This window comes from Sceloporus occidentalis, unplaced genomic scaffold, assembly GCF_023333645.1.
Source record: "Sceloporus occidentalis isolate IW3139 unplaced genomic scaffold, rSceOcc1.0.p SCAF_5, whole genome shotgun sequence".
Taxonomy (NCBI): Eukaryota; Metazoa; Chordata; class Lepidosauria; order Squamata; family Phrynosomatidae; genus Sceloporus; species Sceloporus occidentalis.
In genome coordinates, this window is record NW_028316985.1 from 113,217,435 (window position 1) to 113,242,274 (window position 24,840).

The following is a 24,840-nucleotide window of genomic DNA, read 5'->3' on the forward strand; positions in this document are numbered from 1 at the left end:
GATCCTGAAGTGTAAAGACCAAAGTTAGGATTATCCATACCATGGTATTTTCCATTTCTATGTTTGATTGTGAAAACTGGACAATGAAGAAAGCTGATGGGGGGGGGGGAATTCATTGGTGCTGGAGAAGAGTTCGGAGAAGAGTTCGGAGAACACCGTGGATCACTAAAAAGATCAATGGATAGAGCAGATTAGGCCTGATATCTCCCTGGAAGCAAAGATGACTAAACTGAGGTTGTCATATTGTGGCCATACCATACTGACAGAAGGATCCATCAGATCTCTTACTTTGTAACTTTTATATTCAAAACACTTATAAATAGTTTGGATTTTTTCCCCACCTTCAGTTCAGAATGTTGATGACCTCAGTTCTTTTAAATGCAGATAAAAATGTCCTAACGGAACAAATTCTTGTCTGAGTTTAGAAACTAAGCAGGGTTAGCTCTGGTTAGCATTTGGATGGGAGACCACCAATGAACACCAGGTGCTGTAGGCTATATTTCAGAGGAAGGAACTGGCAAAAATGTGTGTGTGATTTGCACAGTAGATGCTGGCAAATGTTATGTTTTTAAGCAACAGCTTCTGAAATACTATGATAGCTGCAGGATTATGAAAACTGTCATTCAAAAGAAACAAAGTGTTACAGGATCTGAAATGGGATTTTTATATATATATATATATATATATATATACACATACAGCAGAGATGCAGCTGTGGGCGGTGGCTGAAAAGGGAAAGGGGCAGATGAGAAAGAAGTTAAGCAGCCACTTCTTTACCTAATACTTTCTCTTCCCCTGTCACTTCATAACATTTTGCCAACCGGTTTTCCAGAACGCTGCCAATGACCAAAGATCAAGTTCAGCTGTGAGGGAAAGGAAGGTAGGTACAATATTTTCACGATGAATTGTGGCAGTCACCATTACTATAAACATTTATAAGCAAAAGTTATACTCTCAGCAAAATTTATTCAAAACTTTTACAGTTTATCAGCATATTTCAGTATACTGGAAATTTCAACACTTATCTTAGGCCTCTCCAACAAATGGGAGAAAAGAATGTCCATCATTAATAGTTCTACATGAACCGCCTTAAAGCGAAGCCAAAAAGCTGGCCCTGGATTTCCAGGCCATGAAATCCATCTGCTTGACAATAATAGTTTATGGGAAAGACTTCAATAAAAGAACAGTGTTTTTGTTTTCCTTTAAAAATTGCAAGCTTCGCTATTAACCAAATTAACACAGCTGCAGAACTTGCCACCCTGCTCTAATTATGAGCTAAAAATAATGTTCTTGTTACAAGAAACCACTGCTTACCCTTGATAATACTTCCTCTTTCTAAAGGTTTTTTTTTTTTGCCACATTGCAAAATGTAATGGCAGTGCCACCTACATTCACTTATTAAACCATTTTTAAACTAGCTATCTTCCTTCCCCTTCCTTTTGGATGTCAGGGGACTGTGCAAACATAACTAAAACAATTTAAATACCCCACATGTTCCATAATAATAATAATAATAATAAAAACAAGGAAAAGAAGCAGATACAGTAAAGCTGGCAGTCAGTTCAAATGCCTTGGCAAACAAAATGGTTCTGAATTGCAAATGCTCTCGGCAAATAAACCCAACAACAATTGCAGTGTTGGCACCAATCACACCTCCATGGGGAGATATTCTTGAGTTGGAGTACCGTAACCAAGGAGGCTCTTTACCTTGACCACATGCAATGTCCCTAAAAAAACATGGAGTAAAATAAGTCAATGGAAGGTTCATACAGGGAGAGGAATTCTTATGCATCTTTGTATCCGAAGTGATTCAGAGCTTCCGCTTCAGCTGGGCTCTGAAGCAAATAGGCAGTCAATGCAACCTCTTTAAAAGAAATGCAGTATCATTCCACCTAACAATACCTCTTGTAACTCTGTCTGTCCTACTGTACAACTTCACCTAGAGCTGGCTACCACATTCAGGAAGACAGGCCACAGGCAAGGGCAGCCCTTCATACAATACATAACAGTAATCCAGCCAGGAGATTAACACCGAATGAGCTGCTTTAATCAAACTATCCACGCACAGGAATAGTACTAGTTGTCATACCCACCAAAGCTAGTAGAAGGCAATAGTTACAGATGCCACTAAAACTTCAACTGACATTGCTGAATCAAAAAGTTGCCCTTCCTGATTCAAGGAGCACTCCCCAGCTGCACACCTGCTGTTTCGGGGTGGAGGGGAGGGTGCAGTTCCATCTGGGGTAATTTCAATTCCCGACACCCAATTTCTGGACATGAGCATTATCTACCCAAGTCCACTTATTCGAGTTCTTAAGGGCTCCTGTCCTGACTCTCTTGAAGAAGGTCTAATAGTCCTCTAAGAAGTTTATCAAACAAGGAGATCAGGAGTTTATCCTGTGAATATCCTGGAAAATTACGTGAAACGATTTCACACAATGTCACACAAAACCTGCCATTAAAGTGGTCACAAAGAAGTATTAACATGCATCTTTTCACTTTTAGGATTTCAGCAACAATGCATTTCCGATATCACTTAAGGAGCCCTTAAGAACTCAAATAAATGAACACACACAATACAAGAACAGAGGCAACCAGGTTCAGAATAACAAAGGCAACAACAGTCTGGCACCGCATGGTAGCCGATGGGGGAACCAAATCAGCAGGAAACAGTGGGAATGAACATAATAGGAGAGACCAACCCAGTGATCCCTCTGTCAATCAATCAGCCCTGCAATCTCCCCTGACCCCTGCATCTCGGGAAAGGGAATACAACCCAGTCAATTCCCCACAAGGAGAGCTATGTCAGGGGGCTACAATCCCCAAAAATCAGTGTATAGTGAAGAAGGGAGAGATGTCTGGGAGCTGTTAAAGCAATCAGGAACGAACATGTCCTGATTTCACATGCGTTCCACCACAGAATTGATAGATGCCCTTAAAAAACGCCCGTTAATATCAAATGATGGGTCCATTACTGTTTACGGACAGGAGAAGAACAGGATAAGCACGTGGAAGTGTGATAATCTTCCACCCGATCGTGTGATTAATACTATTTAACAACGGAAGAAAGATGCTTGCCTCCTCCATGTGATAATCTCCAGGGTATGGAGGTGGTTCACGCTAAGTCAAAATATGGGGAAAGATTCTAATAGAAGTAGGAAAGATCATGGCTGCCTTTCATGCCTATGAAAACCAAAAGAAGGATGATTGAATAATAGGAGTCTCTTTTTTGCAAGATTTCAGGCTAACTGTGGACTTAGCCAATGGCTTTCTGTGGCAATTGGACAATGGCCACCTGGAGATTTCAGCTCTTCTCCAGTGTGCTGCGCTTAAGGTATCATGTCCAGTTTGCCTCGCTGAAAATGACCTCTGAGTGGTAGAATTCCTCAAAGATTAGACTAAAGACAAAATGGAGTGTGGTACAGTGAAAGATGCTTGAGTCTTCCCAAGGAATTCCCACACCAAAACAGTACAAGTATCCCATGGCAGCACAGGAAGGAACTGGAAAAACAATTGAGGGTTTACATCAATGGGATATGATCGCCCACATACAACCCATCTGCAGTGTTTAAAGCAGATGAAAAAACTTGGAGGATGATAGTAGATTTCAAAGCCCTCAATTCCATCACTCTCCATAGTGACAAAATACCAGGAGATCCTAACAGCCATTGCTTCCAAGCATAGTCCACACCCCCGCCACATCAATTAATCCAGCAAAACCAGACTAGACATAGCTTTGGATAAGTCCACTGGAATTGTCTCAGTGATTGGTGTCAAATTCAGCAGGGCTACAAGGAACTCTATCCCCAAAGTGCCTTGCAAAATAACAGGCTTCTTCACTTAGATCTGATTTCAAAAATCTACTCACTATCCTGAAAAGCCTTGGTTAACAGGGAAAGGAAGATATAGTGGTGGTGAACAAATGCAGCTATTTTGACCACCACTGCTGCTACAAAGCAGGTAAGATACAATAGTGCCCAAACAAATAGGCCAAAAATAAAGCTGCTTCAGGTCAGTTTGGAGGTATGCTGTTTAAATGACACATGCATCTTAAGAGGTCAGAAGCTGCACCAAAGCTGTGCTCCAGTCCTTAGGACTGGAATGTGGTTTTGGTGCAGCTTTCAGCCTTTTAGGATGCATGCATAATGTAAACAACATACCTCCAAAGTGACCTGAAGCAGCTTAATTTTGGCTTGTCTGTTCAGGCCCATAGTTTCCTACTGATACTCACTATGAGATTTGTGCCGTCTGCATTCCAGTTGTTGCCCTCACTGTTTTACTGGCACCGTTGCTGACACCCACCATTAAATGCCATTCATTGAAAGAGACTAGTGAAACAAGATTCCAAAATGATTATATAATCATAAAATATAATGGCATGAGCAAAATAGCGAGTCACATTCTTTATGCAAGAGGTTTCTCTTTTTAAAAAACATGAGGAAGAGATATTTTGTCCTTTTTAGTATTGCATAATCCCTAGGAATTTCCCTGCACATTGCACAGAAAGAAGTGCCTACTGACTAGTGATGCTGCAAGCTGTAGTACACAAATACCTGGAGGGCCTCATAATTCTCACCATTGTTTAAATTTATTCTTGTTAAATAGGTGAAGCAATTCTATAAGGAAAGGGAGAGTAGATGAGAACCTCACTGTACAGCTGGGGGGTCTGGCCATGGATCAGGGAACTCAAGCCCTGTTCACTCAAGACTAGGCTGGTGGGGTTGAGCTCGCCCTGAAATGATAAATCAAATGGAACAAACAAGACTCCTATGCAGTTGAACCTCCACAGGAATTATCAACCAGTAGGGTACTAAATGAAGAACACACACACACGCAAATACACACATGCAATTTAGAATAGCCACTGTAACGGAGCTCTTCTATGAATAACAAAGATTGGTTGCCATCTATTGCATACGCACTTACCTGAACACAGGGAGGGGATTTCTTAGCACAACTTGTGCTTGCAACAGTCTTCATATTTAAGGAAGACTGAGTGATAATGGAAAGGAGAAGTCATTTGCATTTCCCCTCACTGGTCCTGCACCTGATTTTCTTATACTTCAAGCTTGGTAAATAACACTAGTTTTCTTTTCAGACTATTATGTGTGCATTGCAATATCTTCCAAAAGCAACAGCCTTTGCTTTTAAAATAAATAATTAAAGTGAAGTGGAGGGTCAGATGTGATAGCATTTATAAGCATCCTTGCATTAATTTACTAGGCTCTTGCAGTATCACTGCTTTGTGCATTTTCGAAGTTATTATACTTTGCTATTATACTTCAACATATACGGTCCAAGATACACTGCAGAAATAATCCAGTTTGAGACCACTTTAACTGCCCTGGCTCTAATTCTGTGGAATTCTAGGAACTGTAGCTTTGTTTGGCATTTAGCCTTCTGTCAGAGAACTCTGGTGCTACAACAAACTACAATTCGCAGGATTCCCTAGCTCTGAACTGTAGTTATTGTGGCCCCAGAGCTCCACTCTGACAGAGAAGGCTAAATGTCTCACAAAACTGCCCTTCCCAGAATCCCCTACCATTGAGCCTGAGCACTTAAAGCAGTCTCAAACTGGATGATTTCTGCAGTGTGTTCTGGACCTATATGGCCAACACGTCTACCCCTGGTCTTATATTCTGCTTTTCTTGCAACAGTGAGACAGTAGTAGGAGCTCTTTTAAAAACTGCCACAGTTCCTGTTAATTTACTTCTGTGCCCCCTCTTTTCTTCTTCTTCTTTGTATTAACATATACAGTACCTCTTGTTTTTCTGCTATTTCAGCTCACAATGCACTGAAGACCTGGGATGCATCCACACTGCACAAATTATTCAGTTTGACACCACTTTAATTGCCGTGGCTCAATGCTATGGAATCCTGGGATTTGCAGTTTGTTGTGGCACTAGAGTTCTCTGAGAGAGAAGGCTGAGTGTCCCACAGAACTACATTTCCCAGAATTCCATAGCACAGAGCCATGGTAGTTGAAGTCGTGTCAGACTGGATTATTTCTACAGTATAGATGAAGCCACTGTATAGCTGCACTTCATTTATTTGTCAAATTTATTGGTTAATTTGTTTTTGACCTGCTTTTTTTTCCACCTTGAAAAGGTTCCCAGAACAGCATTTCTTACATTTCCTGCCCTCCGGAGGGTATTTTTAAAGACAGAACACAAAAGGAAAGAGGAGAAAGAAAGCAAAGGTACGTGGTCGATTTTCGGTAAAGCAAATTTCATCAGGAAGTAGTTTAGAGAACCAGCTACTGCATTACTTTGAGTGTTAGACCAGACCTCTGAAAGTCTGGGGCTGCATTTACACTGCAGAATAAATGCAGTTTGACACCACTTTAACTGCCATGGCTCAATGCTATGGAATTCTGACATTTATAGTTTTGTGAGATATTTAGTCTTCTCTGTCAGAGAGCTCTGGTACTACAATAAACTGCAAATACCAAAACTCCATAGCATCGAGCCACAGCAGTTAAAGAGGTGTCAAACTGGATTAATTTTGCAGAATGGCAGCAGCCCTGGGGTTCAAATCCTGACTCCACCATGAAAACCCACTGGGTTACCTGGGCTAGTTACACTCTCTCAGGCCGCATCTGCACTGCAGAAACAATCCAGATTGGCAGCACTTTTAATTGCCATGGCTCCATGCTATGGGATCCTGAGATTTGCAGTTTGTTCTCTGACAGAGAAGGCTAAATTGTCAACCAAAACTTCATAAAATAAGAGCCAATGTTGTCAAAAATAACTCTGTGATCTTGTGGCCAGCATGACTGCACTGAATGCTGTTACCTTCCCATCAAAGTGGTACCTATTTATCTACTGGCACTTTTACATGCTTTTGAACTGCTAGATTGGTAGAAGCTGGGACTAGTGATGGGAGCTCACTCTGTCTGACATGCAGCGCTTGGGCCTCAAATTGCCAACCCACCTATCTTACCATCATCAGAGTCAGTGCCTTAACCGCTGAGCCACCACATCCCTTTGTCTTATTACTCTATTATAAACTAAAAATAATCTGCAAGTTACAAGAACTCACTGTGTCTGGAAACACTTCTTCTTTTTAACGTTTTTTGCTGCATACCGTAAGCAATACTGCTGACTGGCAGTATCTGATCTAAATTTGAAGTCTTTTCATAGCATCATTCAATCTACTGCAACAGAAGGGGAAACTAAAAAACATCCAAGTTGGGGAAGGGGAGAACAGCCAAAGGGGAAAAAAGGAAGACTAAAATAAATCCTTTTTTCATCAAAAGATGGCCTCTTAGTGTTTATGGATACAAAAATGTTCCCTATTCCTAACATATATTTAATGGCATTGTAACCCCACAACCTCCATTCCTACTGTGATAATAAAAGAGATTTTTTTTTGTCACTACATGTAAAGGGAATAAAGTCTAATGGGATCTTCAGTCTTACATTGCAGCTCACTTAATGAAGGTACAAAGGATAACATTTAAAGCCTGAAGGGGCACCTCTTTCTTTATATACATGCCTGTCTGGTTACCGAAGACTTCTAGAGGAAGCCTCCATAGTGTATTTCATCAGTGTGAGGCCAGAATACATTGTGTGAACATGTGAGAAAGAGCTCGCTCTGTGGTGGTACCTCAGTGGTGGACTGCATTCTCCTTAAGGCTTGATTAGTGCAAATGTTGGTTTCATTCCTGCATTAAGTTAAAACCTGAATTTTCCTTTAAGTCTCCAGGGTCTAATGATTTAGGCTTTGCTGCAGTTTTAAAGTCCTCTTCCAGTTCATAACGGTCTCTGGAATCAGCTGAGCATCTACAGATACTCACTTACTCCCAATGATAAGGAGATATGGGGTGCCTAACATATACTCCGTAGCCTCTGATAACTACACCGAGAGAGTACATACACATGTTAAAAAGCAACAGAAGACATGGGTCCTTGTGGGTCTCTAAAGATCAGATGCCCTGCATTCAAGCAAAAGAAACTACCCTTAGGACTGGAAGTGTGGCTTTGGCATGACTTCTGGACTCTTAGGACGCATGCATCATTTAAACAGCATACCTCCAAAGTGACCCGAAGCAGCTTTATTTTGGCCTGTCTATAGAGGGCCACAGTTTCTAAATTTGTCCTTACTTTCCTCTGCATTTGTGTCTTAGAATCAGATGGCAGACATTTTAGAGGCCATCCTGTGATATTTTCATGGATTTGTACCTTCTTGCCATCAGTTAAAAAAAATGAGCCAAAGATATTATTCTATAAACTATAATTATTACTCTATTAATTCTCTCAGAAGAGTTATTACTATAAAATGGTATCACAGCTGAAACACAGCAGTTGAAAAAAAATACGATTAATAGCAATAGCAATGTGTTATATTTGCATAATAATGTGCACAATTATAATACAAAGACTGCAATCCCAAATATATTGACTAAAGAGAAAGGGCCTCTGGATTCAATGAAGTATACTCTGTGTAGGTATGCTTAAAATAATGTTAAAAGCACTGGAAAATGCATTAATGTCAATTGACTCCACTATTTTGCCCAGAACTGTTTCATAAGATTTCAAATTTCATCAAGATGAACAAGCCTGGGACAGAGATCTTCTTGTCCAAAAATTCATACTACATGCCAATTTCTCCTTACATAATTATTAGTAATAAAATGTATTCAGTGTGAAAATTTCAGGCTTTAATTGATTCAGTTATTGTAGTAGTCATTTATTAATGCTTAGACCAAGGCCATTAGTGTACAAAATGTTAAAATACAATACAACATGTAAGAGCAGCATTATAAAAGTTTTACATAAAATAAATATAACAATCTCATATATAAAGAATTTAAAATTCAATTCAGTTAAAACACATAAAATATAAACAATAATGCTATAATTAAATGAGAGCAGTGGTGTCACTAGGGGGTGATACCCTTTGTTTATTTGAATAGGATCTGTTAAGATTTCATTATAATATTAAGCGTGTCTCATTGTGTATATTCTACTTTGGCCCATGGCTTCTGTGTGCCAAAGCTAAATGAATATATTCTCTACCTGAGATCATTAATTGTGTCCCTTGTTGGCTAGCTGTAATGCTGTGTCATCTATAGTTACAGAAACTTGCTTTCAAAGAATATCACTCCTTCAAGGCTTTGTCATAGAATCGTTGGAAGAGACTATAAGAGCCACAAGTCCCAACCCTGTCATGCAGGAATACACTATCAAAGCCGTCCTGACAGATGGCCATCCAGCCTCTATGTAAAAACCTCCAACTAAGGAGAGAGCATGTTCACTACTCTCTGAGTCAGCGTGTTCTACTGTCATCCTCTGGCATGCTCCAGTTTGTCAACATCCTCCTTGAAATGTGGTGCCCAGAACATAGTATTCTAAGGGAGGTCTGACCAAGACAGAATAGAGTGGTACTATTGCTTCTGTCGATCTAGATTTTATATTCCTATTGATGCAGTCTAGAATTGCATTGGCTTTCTTAGCTACCATGTTACATTGCTGACTCCTGTTCAGCATGAGGTCCGCTAAGGGTGAAACAGACGACCCCTTTGCTTCAGCTTCCTGGTGGCTTGGAATTATGTTGTTTAGACAACACACACCCCCAAATCGACAGGAAGCCGCATGGTGGACAGCTTTGCAGAGCTCCAGCAGCACGGCATTTAGACACCACACACCACAGAAAAGGCAGTGTCTGTTTCAACCCTAAGACTCTCGGGGCTTTACCACACCAGTCCCTTTCTCACTGCAATCATGGAGGGGGGGGGGGGGATAGAAATGGCAATGTACTGCTTTTATTGCCACTTTTACCACATTGGTTTTCTTTCACGTGACTGGGGACTGCTGTCCCCATTGCACTTCCTCCCTTTATTTTTTTTTATTTTTAACTTTTTGTGCACAATTTTGGAGCTCTGCAGCCACAATTGAATGTTTTAATTTTTTTTTATTTATTTATTTTAATTATTCCAAAAACAATACAAACTTATTCATATATGTAACCAAATTGTTCACACATTTCTGACATGTTCATACTATTGTTTTACCTACTTATTTGTTCCAATGACCTCCTGGCTTTTTTTGTCTTCTTTATATATTTCTCATACTGTTTAATACACTCTTGCTTCTATTCATGTGCAACCCTCAATATCCTTACACGTTTATAGTTACATTAAAAAGAAAGAGAAAGAAAAAAGAAAACATTGTTGCAATAATTTTTTACATTCTCCCAACATGTTTTAACAATTGCAACTTTGCGAAACAAGTGGAAACAGTGAATAAAAAAATCTTACTCACCCTGGTCGCAAATATTGCTTTTCCATGTCTTTAATATACATTAATTGTCATATCCCAATATTTAAAGTAACCATTCGACCAGTCTATCCTCCAAACCCCATCTTTTTTGCAAAAACAGCATTAGTTTCCCCCATTCCTTTTGCATTTTTCCTTTTCTTTCCTCTTGGATTCCATATGATATCAAGTCAAGTTGTTTAACATTATTTAATTTTAATAACCATTCCTCTATTTGTAATTCATCTGTATCTTTCCAATGTTTTGCAATAATTAACCTTGCTAATGTTATTAAATATAATATTATTTTCCAATGTTTATTTTCATCTTCCCTATTAATAAAGTATGTCATGTTAAGTAAATATATTTCGGGTTTTTTCTTAAAACTAATATTGAAAACCTGTTGAATTATGGTGTGTATTTTATCCCAAAAGCTTTTAACTTTTTCACAACTCCACCACATGTGTTTCATAGATCCTTTTTCTTTTTGACATCTCCAACATATGTCACTATCAAGCTTATACATCTTTTTAAGTCTTGCAGGGGTATAATACCACCTATGACTAATTTTAACAAAATTTTCTTTATATTCTAAACATCTTGTAAAGGCATTTGTTCTCATCCATGCCTTTTCCCAAGCTTCTAACGGAATTACTCTTCCAAGATCCTTTGCCCAGCTTACCATGTATTGCTTTACTGGTTCTTTCTCTTGTTCCCTTTGTTTTAAGAGGTTATAATATTTGGTTATCTTCTTCTCTTCGTTTTCATATAACAATTTATCTAGCTCTGAAAGTTTTGTTTCTATACCTACTGTCTTATTATCCTTTTGAAACCTTTCTTTTATCTGCAAATAGCTAAACCAGTTTAAGCTCTTTCCTTCCTCTATTAATGCTTCTCTTGTTTTAATACCTATTTCTCTATCCTCTTTAATGTATATCAAATCCTTGTATATTATCCATTCATTTTGTCTATCCCATTTATTTGCGAATGCCTCCTGGTTTGAGACCCAAATGGGCATTTTTATATAAAATTTTTCTTTGATTGATCTCCATGTGGTAATTAATGCTCTCCGTATCGGGTTATTTTGGAAATCTTTATGTATACGGTCCTTACCATACCAAAGATATCCATGCCATCCAAATCTAAGATCAGCGCCCTCCCAGTTCAATATATCTTTGTTTTTCAATCTAACCCACTCCTCCAACCAACTTAGATTACATGCTGTTTTGTATAATTTAAGATCTGGGAGCGCGCATCCCCCGTTTTCTTTTCTCTCCTTTAAACAATTCCATTTTATTCTGGGTTTGCCCCCTTTCCAGACAAAAACCCTAATATCTTTTTCCCATTGATCGATCACACTCTCCTTGATATAAATTGGAAGGTTTGTAAAAAGAAATAATATTTTGGGTAGAATAGCCATTTTAAAAGCATTAATTCTTCCTAGTAGTGATAGGTTTAAATTTTTCCATTTATGTAACTTATCCCTCACATTTTGCCACATTATTTTATAATTATTATCATATAAGTTCATGTTGTTTTCTGAAATATTTATTCCAAGATATCTGATTTTTTTAGTAACTTCACATCCTGTTTTGTTTTTTAACAATATCTTTTCATTGTTTGTCATGTTTTTAACAATTATTTTGGATTTTTCCTTGTTTATATTAATACCAGATAATCTTCCAAAGTGATTCAATTCCCTCATCAGTTTTTCTGCACTTTCTAGTGGGTTCTCCAATATAATTAAAAGATCATCCGCGAAGGCTTGTGTCTTTAGTTCCTTCCCTTTAACCCTTATCCCTTTCAATTCCTTATTTCCCCTAATATTATTCAACAAAAATTCCAGTACTGTAATAAATAATAAGGGAGAGAGGGGACACCCCTGCCTTGTTCCTCTTCCAATCTTAAACTCCTCCGATTGATCCCCATTTATTATTAATCTTGCCGACTGTCCCTTATAAATTTCTTCAATATTTCTAATGAAATCCTTCCCCATATTCATAGCTTCAAATAACGCAAACATAAAATCCCATTTAACACAATCGAACGCTTTTTCGGCATCCACAAATAATAAGGCAGCCTTCCTTTCATTATGTGTATTGTAATAATCTAGCACATTTATAATATTTCTTATATTTGTACTGATTTTTCTCCCCGGTAAAAAACCATTTTGCTCCTTATTAATTAATTCATTTAAGGGCTCCTTTAATCTTTCTGCTAAAATAAAAGCAAATATCTTGTAATCATTATTCATCAGGGCTATTGGCCTAAAGTTACTAATCAACATTTCATCTTTACCCTCTTTCGGGATTAAAGTTATCACAGTTTCCCCCCATGAATCTGGTTTGCCCTCCGTTTTTATAAGATTACATACTTCTCTCAAGGGGTTTTGTATTTCTTCCAAAAATACTTTATAATATTCATTTGTCAGACCATCCCTTCCTGGAGCTTTTTTGTTTTTTAATTTGTTTATAGCCCTTTTAATTTCTTCCGCAGTTATTTCTGAGTTCAATCTATCTTTCTGTTGTTCACTTAACACTAACTGATTTTTTCCCATCACTTCTTTTCTCTGCATATGGTCTAATTTATTTCCTTTTACTGCAAAAAGATTTTCAAAAAAATAAACAAACGCCTTTTTAATTTTGCCGCCATCCGTTATTTCTATATTATTTTGTTTGATTTTAGTCACTATTTTCCTCTCTCTTCGTTCCTTTATTTTATAAGACATCCATTTACCTATTTTATTTGCGTTTTCAAAATAGTTTTGTCTCAATCTTCTAAGCTTGGTTGTAATTTCTTCCATAATTTTGTTATCTAGCTGTTCTTTCAAAAATTTTATTTTTCTCTGTATTTTCTTTTTCCCTTTTTTCCTTAATTGTAATTCTTCCTCTTTTTTCCTGAGTTCCACTTTTAACTTTTCTTCTCTTTGTCTCTCTGCTCTTCTAATTTCTGCCATCCTTTGTATAAACAGTCCCCTCACAAAAGCTTTACTGGTATCCCAAACTACCTTCATCTTACTTGTCTTACCCCCGTTCTCTTTGAAAAAAAATTTGATCTCATTCTTAATTTTCTTGACAAAATTTTCATCCTCTAATATTTTCTCATTTAATCTCCAACCCCTGTTTAGTTTTTTCCCTATATTCACTTCTATTTCAATCATATTATGGTCCGAGAAAGTTCTCGGCCAAATCTCCATATATTTTATCTCATGTAATAATGTTTTTGGGACCAGGGCTAAATCAATCCTCGAATGGGATTTATGTACTTCCGAGAAAAAGGTAAAGCCTTCTTTTTTGCCATTGCAATGCGTCCATACATCTATTAATCCAAAAGTTTCCTTTATGTCAAATAAGGATTTAGGTAGTTTTCCCTGATGTTTTCTCTGCTTTTTACTTTGGGCTTTTCTATCATACTTGGGGTTAAGTACCCCATTAAAATCCCCAATCAAAATCAAGTTGCTATTATCCATATCATATAATTGTTTACTTAGATTATTATAGAATTCCTCCTTTCTTTCATGTGGTCCATAAACATTACAAATTAGATATTTAACATTGTCAACCTTAATTTCTACACATATCCATCTAGCATTCCCATCTTTACATATTAATTTCGATTCCCATTTTGATTTAACAAATATTGCCACCCCTCTTTTTCGTTTATTAATAGTTGCCGCAAACAATGTACCAATTTTATTATTTCTCAAATATTTCAAATCTCCATCCCTCATTTTGGTCTCTTGCAAACATAGTACATCAAACCCTTTGCCATCCAAGAAATGCATTACTTTCCTTCTTTTTTTTTCCTGGCTGATGCCCCTGATATTCCATGATATTATTTTAAGACCCATCTTCAAACACAATCTTATGTTGTATACTTAGAGTACTTAGTATAGTTTATTAAGTTAGGTAAATCAGATAAGGAGAAGAGAGGAAAAAAAAACCCACAGGGGTAATTTGAACTCAAAAGAAAAGGATAGAAGCCGTATTACCTATCCAACTCCCCCCACTGCACCCTCTTCTCCTTTATTTATTCTAGAATCAGCCTGTTCTTGATTGTTTACTTCTTCCCGTAAAGGACTCTTTCCTTTTGGATTATTTATGTCTTCCTTATCCTTTTTCTCTCTTTTTTCTCTCTTATCTCTCTCTCTTTTCCCTTCCTCCTGTTCCCTGCCCTCTCTGTTAAGTTTTTCAACAAAATTTTTGGCCTGTTCTATTGTGTTAATTTTATATCTCTTTTGCTGGTAGGTAAATATTACCCCCTCAAGTTTGTCCCATTTATAGAAGATCTCTTTCTGTTGTAACAGTATTGTCAAAAATTTATATTCTTGTCTCCTTCTAATTATCTGTATAGGCAAATCCTTATAAATTTCTATTATTTTGTCATTCACGATCAATTTCTTTTCGTAATTCCTTTTTAAAACTATATCTCTAATCCTTGTACTCGTAAAACATACTGTGATGTCCCTATCAAGTTTCCTTTCAGTTGCTATTTTTGAGCTCACTCTAAATACCTTGTCTATCTGAGCCTCTAAAAGGTCCTCGTCCAGTTCAATATATTCTGCCAGCATTGAAATAATCTTGTCATATATTCTTTCACCTTGCTCCTCTTTCAACCCACGAATCTTAATGGCCCGTTCCCTATACCGAACCTCCTGCAAAAGGCCACTTTGCTGTTCCCTTATCAAGGCTCTTTCTATGTCCTCCGTTCTTCTTTCCAAACTATCAGTCCTTTCTACTACCTCCTCCACCTCTATTTTAATTCCTGAGATTTCCTTCGTGAGGTTGTCAATCTTTTTCCCCAATCCATCAAATTCCTTTTGGACATCCTCCCTAATTTTTTGCACATCCCCCTTTGTTTCAGCCCGACTTTCCTTCAGCTCTTCTCGAATCTCCTTCTTAAAATTTTTTTTAAATTCCCTCAATTCCTGTAGTATAATATTGCTTATGTCGGATTGGCCCGTAGATTGACCAATAGACCCCCGTCTTGCTGTCATGCTTCTAGTTAGCATTCAATTTCCCAAATATTTATCAATTACTATACAATATACCTAACAATCTTTCCAATTTATAATATTAGACTAGTTCTTTGTCTAACAATCCAAATCTTCTCCGTGTGGATAGAGAATCTTTATCAATCCTTATAACTTCTTTTCCAAGGCTGACTTAGTTCATTTTACAACTGTTTCTTTTTCCTTTACACTGCTGTAGATTTCCTTCTCCTCAAGTCTCTTGCAGCTGTGTTGTCAATTGATGCTCCTAAGTTTTTTTCCTCCCCCACAGCAGTGTTCAATTTTATAAATCCAAGTCAATCAAGTACTTTCCCAAGGGAGATTTAACAGAGATTGTTATCCATGAAGAGAAGAAAAGGAGCAAAAAAACAGAAATATCGCAATTTGTATGTATTCCAAAAATTCAAAATTCAAATTATTTTCTTCTAATCACACAATGTCACCCCTTTAGATTCTCCTCTTCAAAAGAAAAGATCCATGTCCATAATCTTTATTTTCCGCTATAATGCTTCCCTCAAAAAAACTCTTTTCCTCGTAAATCATTCACAAAAGAAGAGGTATTTCTCAATATATGTTTGCTGAACAAATATTATTTGGTTTATCTCTCCAATAGCAAAGGTTTCACATTCTTCATTCCATCATATTGCTTTAAGTCAAGTAGCATAGCAAAGGTCTTTACTATGTTTGCCATTCATATCTCCCTATAAAGAAAGTTTGTCCTCAATTCCACCGCTCCAAAAAAAAGGAGAAAGCAATGAGAGAAAGAGTCAGAATCCCCAAAAAAGAAAAAACAAATTCACCTGGGGCTCTCGTTCTCTAACAGCACTTCCTTATCTCTTAATGTGGCTATTTTTGGAGGAGTTAAGCCGCTTTCTTCCAAAAAGGTGTCAATATAACTTTTTTGCCACAAAGTTGCCTTTACCTTCTCCTTAATATTTGATGTCGTGGAGAAATTGCTTAGAGTATTTCCCTGTAAAGAAGACTTTTCGGCGTCACTCTTCAGCAAACAGAGGCACCTCCACTCCTCCACACACCTCAAAAACAATGCAAAAGCTAGCCGCGTCGGCTGGTTCCTTTCGGAAACAATTCACAGCACCGAATGCCTCCAGACTCCACTCCTTCCTCTCCTTCGGTTTCCCCCCTCCGGGGTCCGTCTCTGGAAAAGAGGATTGGGGGTTCCCAATGGGCCTCGTACCCCGGAATTTCCCCGTCCCAAGGTATCCCGAAATTAGTAGGCTTGCTGTAATTGAATAAAGCAGCGCGGAGCCTCCGTCTCGCGCTACCACTCGCCTTCGCGGCTAACCCGGAAGTCCGAATGTTTTAATTTTTTAAAAAAGAAACCTTGAGGCAGTGAAGTTCCACAATTGTACAGAAAAAAGAGGGGGGAAATTAAAATAGCAAGGGGGAGGGAAAAGGGGGGAAGGGGGGAACAGTGGCATAATGTGGCTGCCAATAATATGGTTGCCTCAGGAATGGCTTTACACGCCCAGGGCATCACAATATTGACAGCTCATTCACAGGTTTCCTCCATGAATGAAAAGAAATGGCCGGGAGACAGGCCAGCTACGGGAAAGAATTGGCATTATCTGATTGGCATCACTGATGCCGCTTCCCTCTTGTGGGGATTGTGGTTTAAAAGCTGTGTGTGATAAAGCCCTTCGATCCTTTCCACAAGCCAAGTGTCACCCATCTGGGAATTTAATTTTTACTGCCCAGGTGTAATATCTTACGCTTCTCCCAGTTGAAATTTACTTTGTTCATTTTTGGCCCAGTTTTCTAATTTGTTGAGGTCATTTTGAAATCTGATCCTGTCCTCTTAAGGTGTCATCTACACATTTCATGAGCATGACCTCTATTCCATCACCATAGTCATTGATAAAGATGTTGAATAGCATTGGGCCCTGTAACCTGAGTAAAATCTGCTGCTAATGTCTCCCTAAATAGGGGCACTCCCTAGTAGATTAAAGGAACTCCTGCTTGGTTTCCCTTGATGTCATTAATATCAGCATGACATTGTTAGTAGATAAATGTTTAAAAGTTTGTATTAATTTGAGGCCTTTTCACACGATCTCTATAACCTTTTGAAATTTCACCAATGCTCTTTTGGCTGTCTGTACTATGCCTATGCTAGAGCATTTTCTTTCTTACATAGAAACTCACCACAGACCAGCAGCCAACAGTTTGTATACTAGCATCTGTCCACAAACCATCACTACTGCTCTATGCTGCATATTTTTCTACAATGGTAAATTGACTAATAATGGTTAGAGATTAATAATCTTTTTTGAAAGGAAAAATATATTATTTCATGTAGTACATCGGATAACAACATCTGACTTATCTACAGCTCCTCAATTTATTTCCTCATTTTTAGGGAGCTTAATCTGAATGGCTGCTCTGAGGTTAGCCCAGAAAAGTCCCTGCTTGCTCTTCTCCCTTGGCCACTCCAAATAGGTTCTCTTGGCCATCAGGGCTTTAAGTTTGTGATATCTAGCAGGAATGACATAGGTAGGGATAGGCTCTAACAAGATAAGGATTAAACCATAACCATCTTCACTGAATAACTGGTGATGAGCAAAGTAGAGCTCATAATGACACCATTCGCTCTGCACAAAATTGGGAGACAACACAAAGATTGACTTGTAACTTTTCTCAATACAGTCTATGATGTTCTCAACAATGCTCTTCCCTGCCACAAAGTTCCTTTCATGTTGGCAGATCCGGATGGACCCATCTTCCTTCTCCAGGTTTGGAATCAAGATGTTTTTTACCCAGTCAGAGTCATGTTCACTGTAGGAGACAAAGGCATGGAACTGCAAAGTGTTTAGATGATCTTCAGGATGACTCTTCCAGTTCCTGCGTTTGACTTGTGTCCACTGCCATATCATCTTCAAATACCACGGGATATGGAAATAGAAACACAGAAAAAACACAAGTGCCACTGCAGCAACAACAACAATTACAATAACTGTAATCAGTTGTGTTGTATTACAAATAATATCAGACACATGGAAATCTTCTAATCGGATTCCCCTTAAAACTTCAGGGTACCAACACAAGTAGGAACCAGGCCAGTCAACCAGCTTCAGAAGTCCTTTTCTTTGAAGATTGATGAACTGTCTTATTTCACAGGAGCACTTGAATGGATTGTGTCCTGCTTTTAGCTCCTTGAGGCTCTGACAGGAATGGTAGAACTCTGATGATGGTGAGGTGAGTGAGTTCATTTCTATGTTCAGTAATCTCAGACTTCTGAACTGAAGACATCCAGGCAGATCAGCTAGTTTATTGGATGCCAAATTAATTTCTTCTAAAGCCCTCAGCTCCATTATATCTTTGGGAATGGTTAAGATATTGTTACTGTGAAGATCAAGTATTTGAATACTGAGTGGCAAACATCTAAAGACAGACTCTGACAACATGTTAGATGACAGGTTCAGTTTAAGTAGGTTTTCTCCCCAGTGGCATTTATTCCTATTGTCTTTGTACTGTAACAGATTCTTGCTCATGTCCAAATATTTCAGAGCTTTCATGGGACTGGTCATTAAACTTACTCCCATAAGATTTTTAAACTTGTTTCTTTGTAGAATAAGGCTTTGAAGAAGAGTGAGGTTGTTGCAGCTTTCAAAAACAGCATCTGTTAAGCTATTATTTGAAAAATCTAAGTATTTAAAATGACTGTATTGGGAAGGACAAAGCATGTATATCAAACCCGCATCAGAAATGGTCAAGGCTGTAATGTTCATATTTGCAAACAGTCTATACATAGGTGTTGGTTCAGAATAAATTGTTGTGAACGTAGTTTGCTTAATTGTCAAAGACCTGAGTGAAGTGTCAGTGTGATTAAACTTAAATGTTCGTGGAACATCCATCTGTCCTCCATTGGAGATAACTAAATGTTCAATGCTTGATTCCCATACAGTCTGAAGAATGTACATCAAACCTTTCCAGTCACACTGTATATTGTGCAATGTTAGGTTTAGCAATGATGCATTTTTATTACCATTCAGTAAGAAAGTACCTAAGTCAATGATATGTTTCTCATGGATATTGGACAAATCTAAGCTTTCTGTAGCACTGATTTCTAGATCTGACAGCACATGGAAATCACTGTTTGAAGGCATTATAATATGAAGATTCTTTGTGTTGAAGACTAGAATTCCAGAACCATATTCAGAGAGGCCTTTTAAGTCCAAGACCAGAGTATTGAGTTGTAAATGAGCAAGAAACCTAAAATTTGATTTCTGTATTTTTTTCACACTGAGACCAAGGTATTTCAGATTCAACATTGTACCAAACTCAGAGCACAGAGGTATGTCTGAAAAGTTATTATAAGACAGATCCAGATGCTTGAGACTTGTGATAGGATGGCAAGAAGCTGTTTGCAAGTGGTTGTGGGACAGATCTAAATATTCTAAGGTTTCATTGCATTGGAAAATATTGAAGTCAAGTTCTCTGATGAAGTTATGAGACAGATTAAGTGTTTGCATCTTGGAAAGAGATCTGAAATCAGAAATCCAAATTTCAGAAATGCTGTTATATGACAAATCCAGTACAGTGGTCTGAGCTGGCACATTTTTAGGGATCGAAGCTAGGAATCTGTGAGAATAATTTGTTGTCAAACCATTTTCCACAGAAGGTTGAATATGAGTGCAGAAGGTTATTGTCAAGACAAAATATTGAAAGAATATATTGGTGACCAATATTATTCTGTTTTCCATATTGTACATTTCCTTATTGGCAACCATCAACTCTCACATCGATCACAATCCTGTAAAAAATTGCATTATAATATTAATACAAAAGGTTAAGGAGCTCAAAAGAAAATTTAACACCTATTAGATGCTGAGCATTCTTATTTCTTACTTACTTCAGTCCATAAGCACTATGAGAGTTTCAGGGGTGAAACAGATGGGCAGGAAAAAGCAGTTTGCAGCTGCTTTTTCCAAAAGAGCATTGAAACCCCACCAACCGCACTAGCGGCTCCCAAGGCTGCGTAGAAGTGAACAGACTAACTGCACAGTGTGGCATCAAGCTGCACAGCTAGATAATTTTTTTCCCATCTCCTCCCCATCCTTGCACACCATCACATGATCACACAGCCACTAGCAATTGCCTTCCTCTTAGAAGCCATCCCATTGGATGGCTGACCACTTCTGATTGGCCACACAGTCGCACATGTGACCCTCCACCACTACAGGGCATCAAAGTGTCAAACTTGTCCCCTTACACCTCCCCTTCGCTCCATGCCCACACCTGGACTGTGTGGTTTGTGTATGTTGTACTCATCTCCCTGAGAGGTGTCAGACTTTCACTTGTGGGCATTGCCACCCCCACTGCTTGGATACAGCAGCTCTGTCCTTTCTTAATGCACTCCTGCACTGGAGCTTTAAATGCACTCCTTTAGAATCACTCTGTTGTCGGGGCATTTAGACATCCATGTGAAGGTGCGCACTTTCCAGGAAAGAACAGAAAAAAATCAGCTCCTTTTTAATGTGGCTTTTAGCCCGTGAGTGCAGTTTGGGTGCAGTTACCAGCCGGTTTCCAGACTAAATGCCCTGCCTTGAAACTTCATCTAAATGTCCCACCTCGAAACCTGCCAGAAACCAGTGTATTTTGCCCATCTGTTTTGCCCCTTAATAAAATGTTTGTAGGAACATTATATCAATTAAATAACATTCTAATATTTGGGGGAGGATCTTCACAATAATTTATTTGATATGCCAGGGAATTTTAAAAAATGATTAACACTGCTAACTTATTGCTAACTTGAGTTACCACTTAACTAAGGGGCAAAACAGACTGCCCCTTTCTGCCGCCATCTGGGCAGCTTCACAATGTGGCACTTTGACATGTGGGCCAGCTTCCAGGCGTCTTGGGGACGTGGTGGTTACACACCACAAGCCTCTAACATGCTGGGAAGCCGCCACAAAGCTATAGAAGAGCCACTAAAGGCAGCTTTTTTTGTGGTAAAAAAAGGAGCAGTTGAAAACTGCTTCTTTTTGGCTAGTGACACAGCAGATTTGGGCTGTGGTGTGCAGCTGCCACTGCCCCGATCCATCTTCAGGTGGGGCAGCTTCACACTGCCTCATCTGGGCTGTCTATTTTGGCCCTTAGATCACTTGGGTTTCGTCTAAGTTGAAGAAGAAACCTTTGTAATAAGAAGGAGGACGTGAAAGTTGGGAAAATCTGTGCATTGCTAGATCAGGAACAATATGTGGAATCCACACTGGATAATTTACACTGTCAATGCTAGTGGCACTAATCTTGAAGGTTTTTCTTTCCTATTGATATTTATCTCCCTTCTTATATGTTCTGAAATGTCAGGTGGATACTGATGGCAGAATAAGACCAGCACATGGTGGGATCTTGGTAAATTGTAAAGTGGAGGGTCCATCACAACAGTTCCTATAGCCATGCCCCCCCAAAGAGAGTAAAAAATGCTGGCAGCTATAGTGACCCATTGTGCATGCAGTAACATATATACAGTCATAAGAGTCCTAGACTTGTTAGGTAGCAAAGGACAGCAATAGTGAACAAGTTCACATTTGGCTGGAAGAACCTAGGATTGCACCAGAAATGGAAAAAGAGGCACATAAGATAACAGCACAAGACAACCCGATCAAAAGTTTCCAGAAATCTCTTTTAGTTACACAAAGGAGAAACATTTTTCCTCTCTCAAACAGCTCTTAAATTTTTTGCTTCTACCAGGAACAGAGCTTTTCAAATGTTAGCGATCTTAAATTCGCATTCAAGACAAAGCCAAAATATTCTGTACCATGACAGGAATAGCTCACAACAATTTTCTAACTCCCCACACCAACTACTGTGAGGATTGCAACTGAGCTTAGAGTCCACTATCTGACTGCCAGCAAGTAGCTTTATTTGCACAAGTGCTATGTCCATGTTAGCTCTTTGCAATGGAATGGCCATCCTTTGTTCATTCACTTTTTACAGTGAGTTCATACAAATTGTCAGCATCAGTGCTTGTTGTGTCTTTTCAGATATGATTTCTGGTAATTTTCAGCAACAAAATCAGTGTGTCCATTGTGAAATGCAAAGCACGCGAAACTGTCTTAAAATATACACAATCTTTTCATTGTTAAATACACAAATCTACTGTTTTGTTGAAGACACAAACGATGTTTTAAAATAAAAATATGCCACACAGGTATTGAAAATTTGTACAGACCCCAGCTTTAGCAAACACACAAGATGTCTGGGATACATTCTTGAAGCATATTACTCTATAATCAAAAATCCTCAACTAACCAAAATGCACAAAATACATCATGCAAGCTTTCGAAGTTCCACTGGCTTCTCTGAGGCAAAGTTGTAAAAAAGTCACACAGGAGAAGAAAAGTGACGATATTAGAGTCACACGCCTACATTTTGTGTCAGGTGTTGTTTCAGTAGTAGTTCAGTGATTTGGAATGATCTCAGTGCAGGCAAAGACCACTCCTTCTTTAGCCATGTGGGGACTGAGACAAAAGACAGTAAAAATTAAACTCTTTTAGCAGCAGTAAAATAACTTATCTTGAGATCTAGGGTCTCTCTTGTCCCTTGTGAAGCCACAGGTCCCTTCTTAGGCAAGAACATGGAATTTCTAAAGAAGTCTCTGTACTACTACTTCTCGAAAAACTTTTAGGGGGTGTATATAATAGGGTTGCCTTAGGGTCAGCTTAAAAGCACACAGCAACAACAGCAACTATAGATAAAGCATGTGAATTATACTCCCAATGAAAAAGTTTTACCTTTGTTGGAAGCAGAAACCTCAAAGAGTTAAGTCCCAATCCTTAGCTCCTTCTTCTTTAGGATTCCTCTGTCATGGCTAATTTTTGTATCTTCAAATCCAGGAAACATATTCAGAAACAACATATGATACAGGCATCCACCTCTTTTCGATGTCTTGGTTTTTTGACATTCCACTATTTTGACAGATCTAAATTATGGTATAGCCACGTACCACACTTTTGAGCCCTGATCTGCTCTTTTGACTGCTGCTTGTGCTTTTTTCCCCATCTTGCAGTCATCTCAGCACACTGGTTCCCCCCCCCCCCCTCTTAATCTACTCAGCATGCTGTTATTTTTTTCTCTCTCTCAGTCAACTTGGCACCATCTAGTGTTCAGTCTTGCATTTCCAAGCTAGAAAAAGACTGGGTTCTACTTTCTAAACAATTTCACCTTTTGACAGCCCTCCAGTCCTAACCTGTCATATAAGCATGGGCTTCCTGTACAAAGTGACTTTAACATTTTCACTTTTCTTCTCCTGTGTGATTTCTGTCATCTTTTGCCTGATGAAGAAGTCAGTGGAGCATCAAAAGCTTGCATGATGTATTTTGTGCATTTTGGTTGGCCAATAAAGATACAGCTCTTTTGACGGTTGTGGATTTTATTTATTTTTCTGTATGGCCAGCACAGCTACTCTTGAATATGATTCCTGAAGCATATTCATCATGATATGGAGGAGTACTGTATATACTTGTGTATAAGTCAGAAAAAGTTGTTAAAAAAACCTGGGTCGATTTATACACAGATAGTTACATACATTTTGGTGTCATATACAGAACTGGTTGGATGAGTATGTAGAGAGATCTTGTAGCACCTTCGAGACCAACTGGAAATAAGAAGGTGGTAGCATGAGCTTTCATAGACTTAGGTCTACGTCTTTAGATGCATCTGAGGAAGTAGACTACAAAAGCTCATGTTGCCAATTTCTTTCTTGCAGTTGCTACTTAAAGTTGCTACAAGATCTCTCTACACATTGATTCTACAGACTAATACTGTACAGCTGTATCTTTGAATTCCAGAAATGGTTGAAGACATCTTACAGACGTTGCTGCTTCATGCACAAGAAGAGAGCTGTACATTTCTGCACTCAATGTCATGCATCTAGATTATAGCAAAAAGAACCATGACCAGTACTTACCAACTTGTATTTGGAAGACAGGTTATCCAGCCGAATACTCTGAGGTGTTTTATAGTTTATGGTGCACAGTAGCTCTCTGGCAACAGTCCTCCTGGACACATTCCTGTTGACCACACCACTGAGGATTAAATTACATGGCACAATCCAATTAGAGTATTTATCACAAGGCACATTCCTTTTCAACAAAAAGCAGTCAAGGGACCCCTTGTCCTGATTCTAGGTCTCCCCAAGACATAGGGGCTCGACAGACCGCCCCAAAAGGGCAGCTGGAGCTGCCCATTTTTGCTGCTGAGGGATGCTGTAACAGCCAAACCACATGGTGTCCCTCTGCAGTAAAAAGAACCTGCTAAATGCTAAATGCAGGTTCTTTTTACGGCGCAATCCAGATGCCATGAGTGTAAGACGGCGCAGCAATGTCTGGACGCTGTGCCATGCTTGCGTCATCATGGCGGCCCCCTTGTGGACAGGAGGCCACCATGATGGTGCCATCCTTATAGACGAATGTTTGGGAACGTGTGGACGCTGTGCGCTCCCAAACCCTAGAAAGAACAGTGCTTCCCACAGGTCTGTACCGGGCTTGAGTCTGGAAATGAAAACTGACACACATCTCTGTTGTAAAATGGTCTATAGCAGAGAATGAATCA

General features: G+C 38.7%; 2 protein-coding genes across 4 annotated transcripts in view; both read right to left on the reverse strand.

The window, feature by feature from the left end:
* LOC149312657 (toll-like receptor 6) overlaps nt 1–24,267 on the reverse strand; it is a 30,518-nt gene extending 6,251 nt beyond the window's left edge. Inside the window, exon 1 of one of the 2 annotated variants that reach the window (XM_089525096.1) lies at nt 24,197–24,267. The gene's annotated coding sequence lies outside the window, so the exon portion shown is untranslated. Of the gene's footprint in view, nt 1–4,926; nt 4,953–24,196 lie in introns of those variants that run through there. The other variant, XM_089525095.1, reaches the window with a different exon arrangement.
* Nucleotides 16,355–24,277, reverse strand: LOC149312658 (toll-like receptor 1). Of its 2 annotated transcripts, none has more exons than XM_089525093.1 (2): nt 24,197–24,277; nt 16,355–20,038 (listed from the first exon to the last, which is right to left on the reverse strand). In XM_089525093.1, exon 2 carries the CDS (start codon nt 20,013–20,015, stop codon nt 17,622–17,624), a length of 2,394 nt encoding a protein of 797 aa, XP_089381219.1. In that variant the 5' UTR covers nt 20,016–20,038; nt 24,197–24,277; the 3' UTR covers nt 16,355–17,621. The 2 variants fall into 2 exon arrangements, with proteins under 2 accessions (XP_089381219.1, XP_089381220.1); XM_089525094.1 differs by lacking the exon at nt 24,197–24,277 and adding an exon at nt 23,022–23,307.
* Nucleotides 24,278–24,840: the final 563 nt, after the last annotated feature.

Coding starts and splice junctions, on each gene's coding strand:
- LOC149312658 (XM_089525093.1), bottom strand. CDS start 20,015: ATGGTTGCCAATAAGGAAATGTACAATATGGAAAACAGAATAATATTG.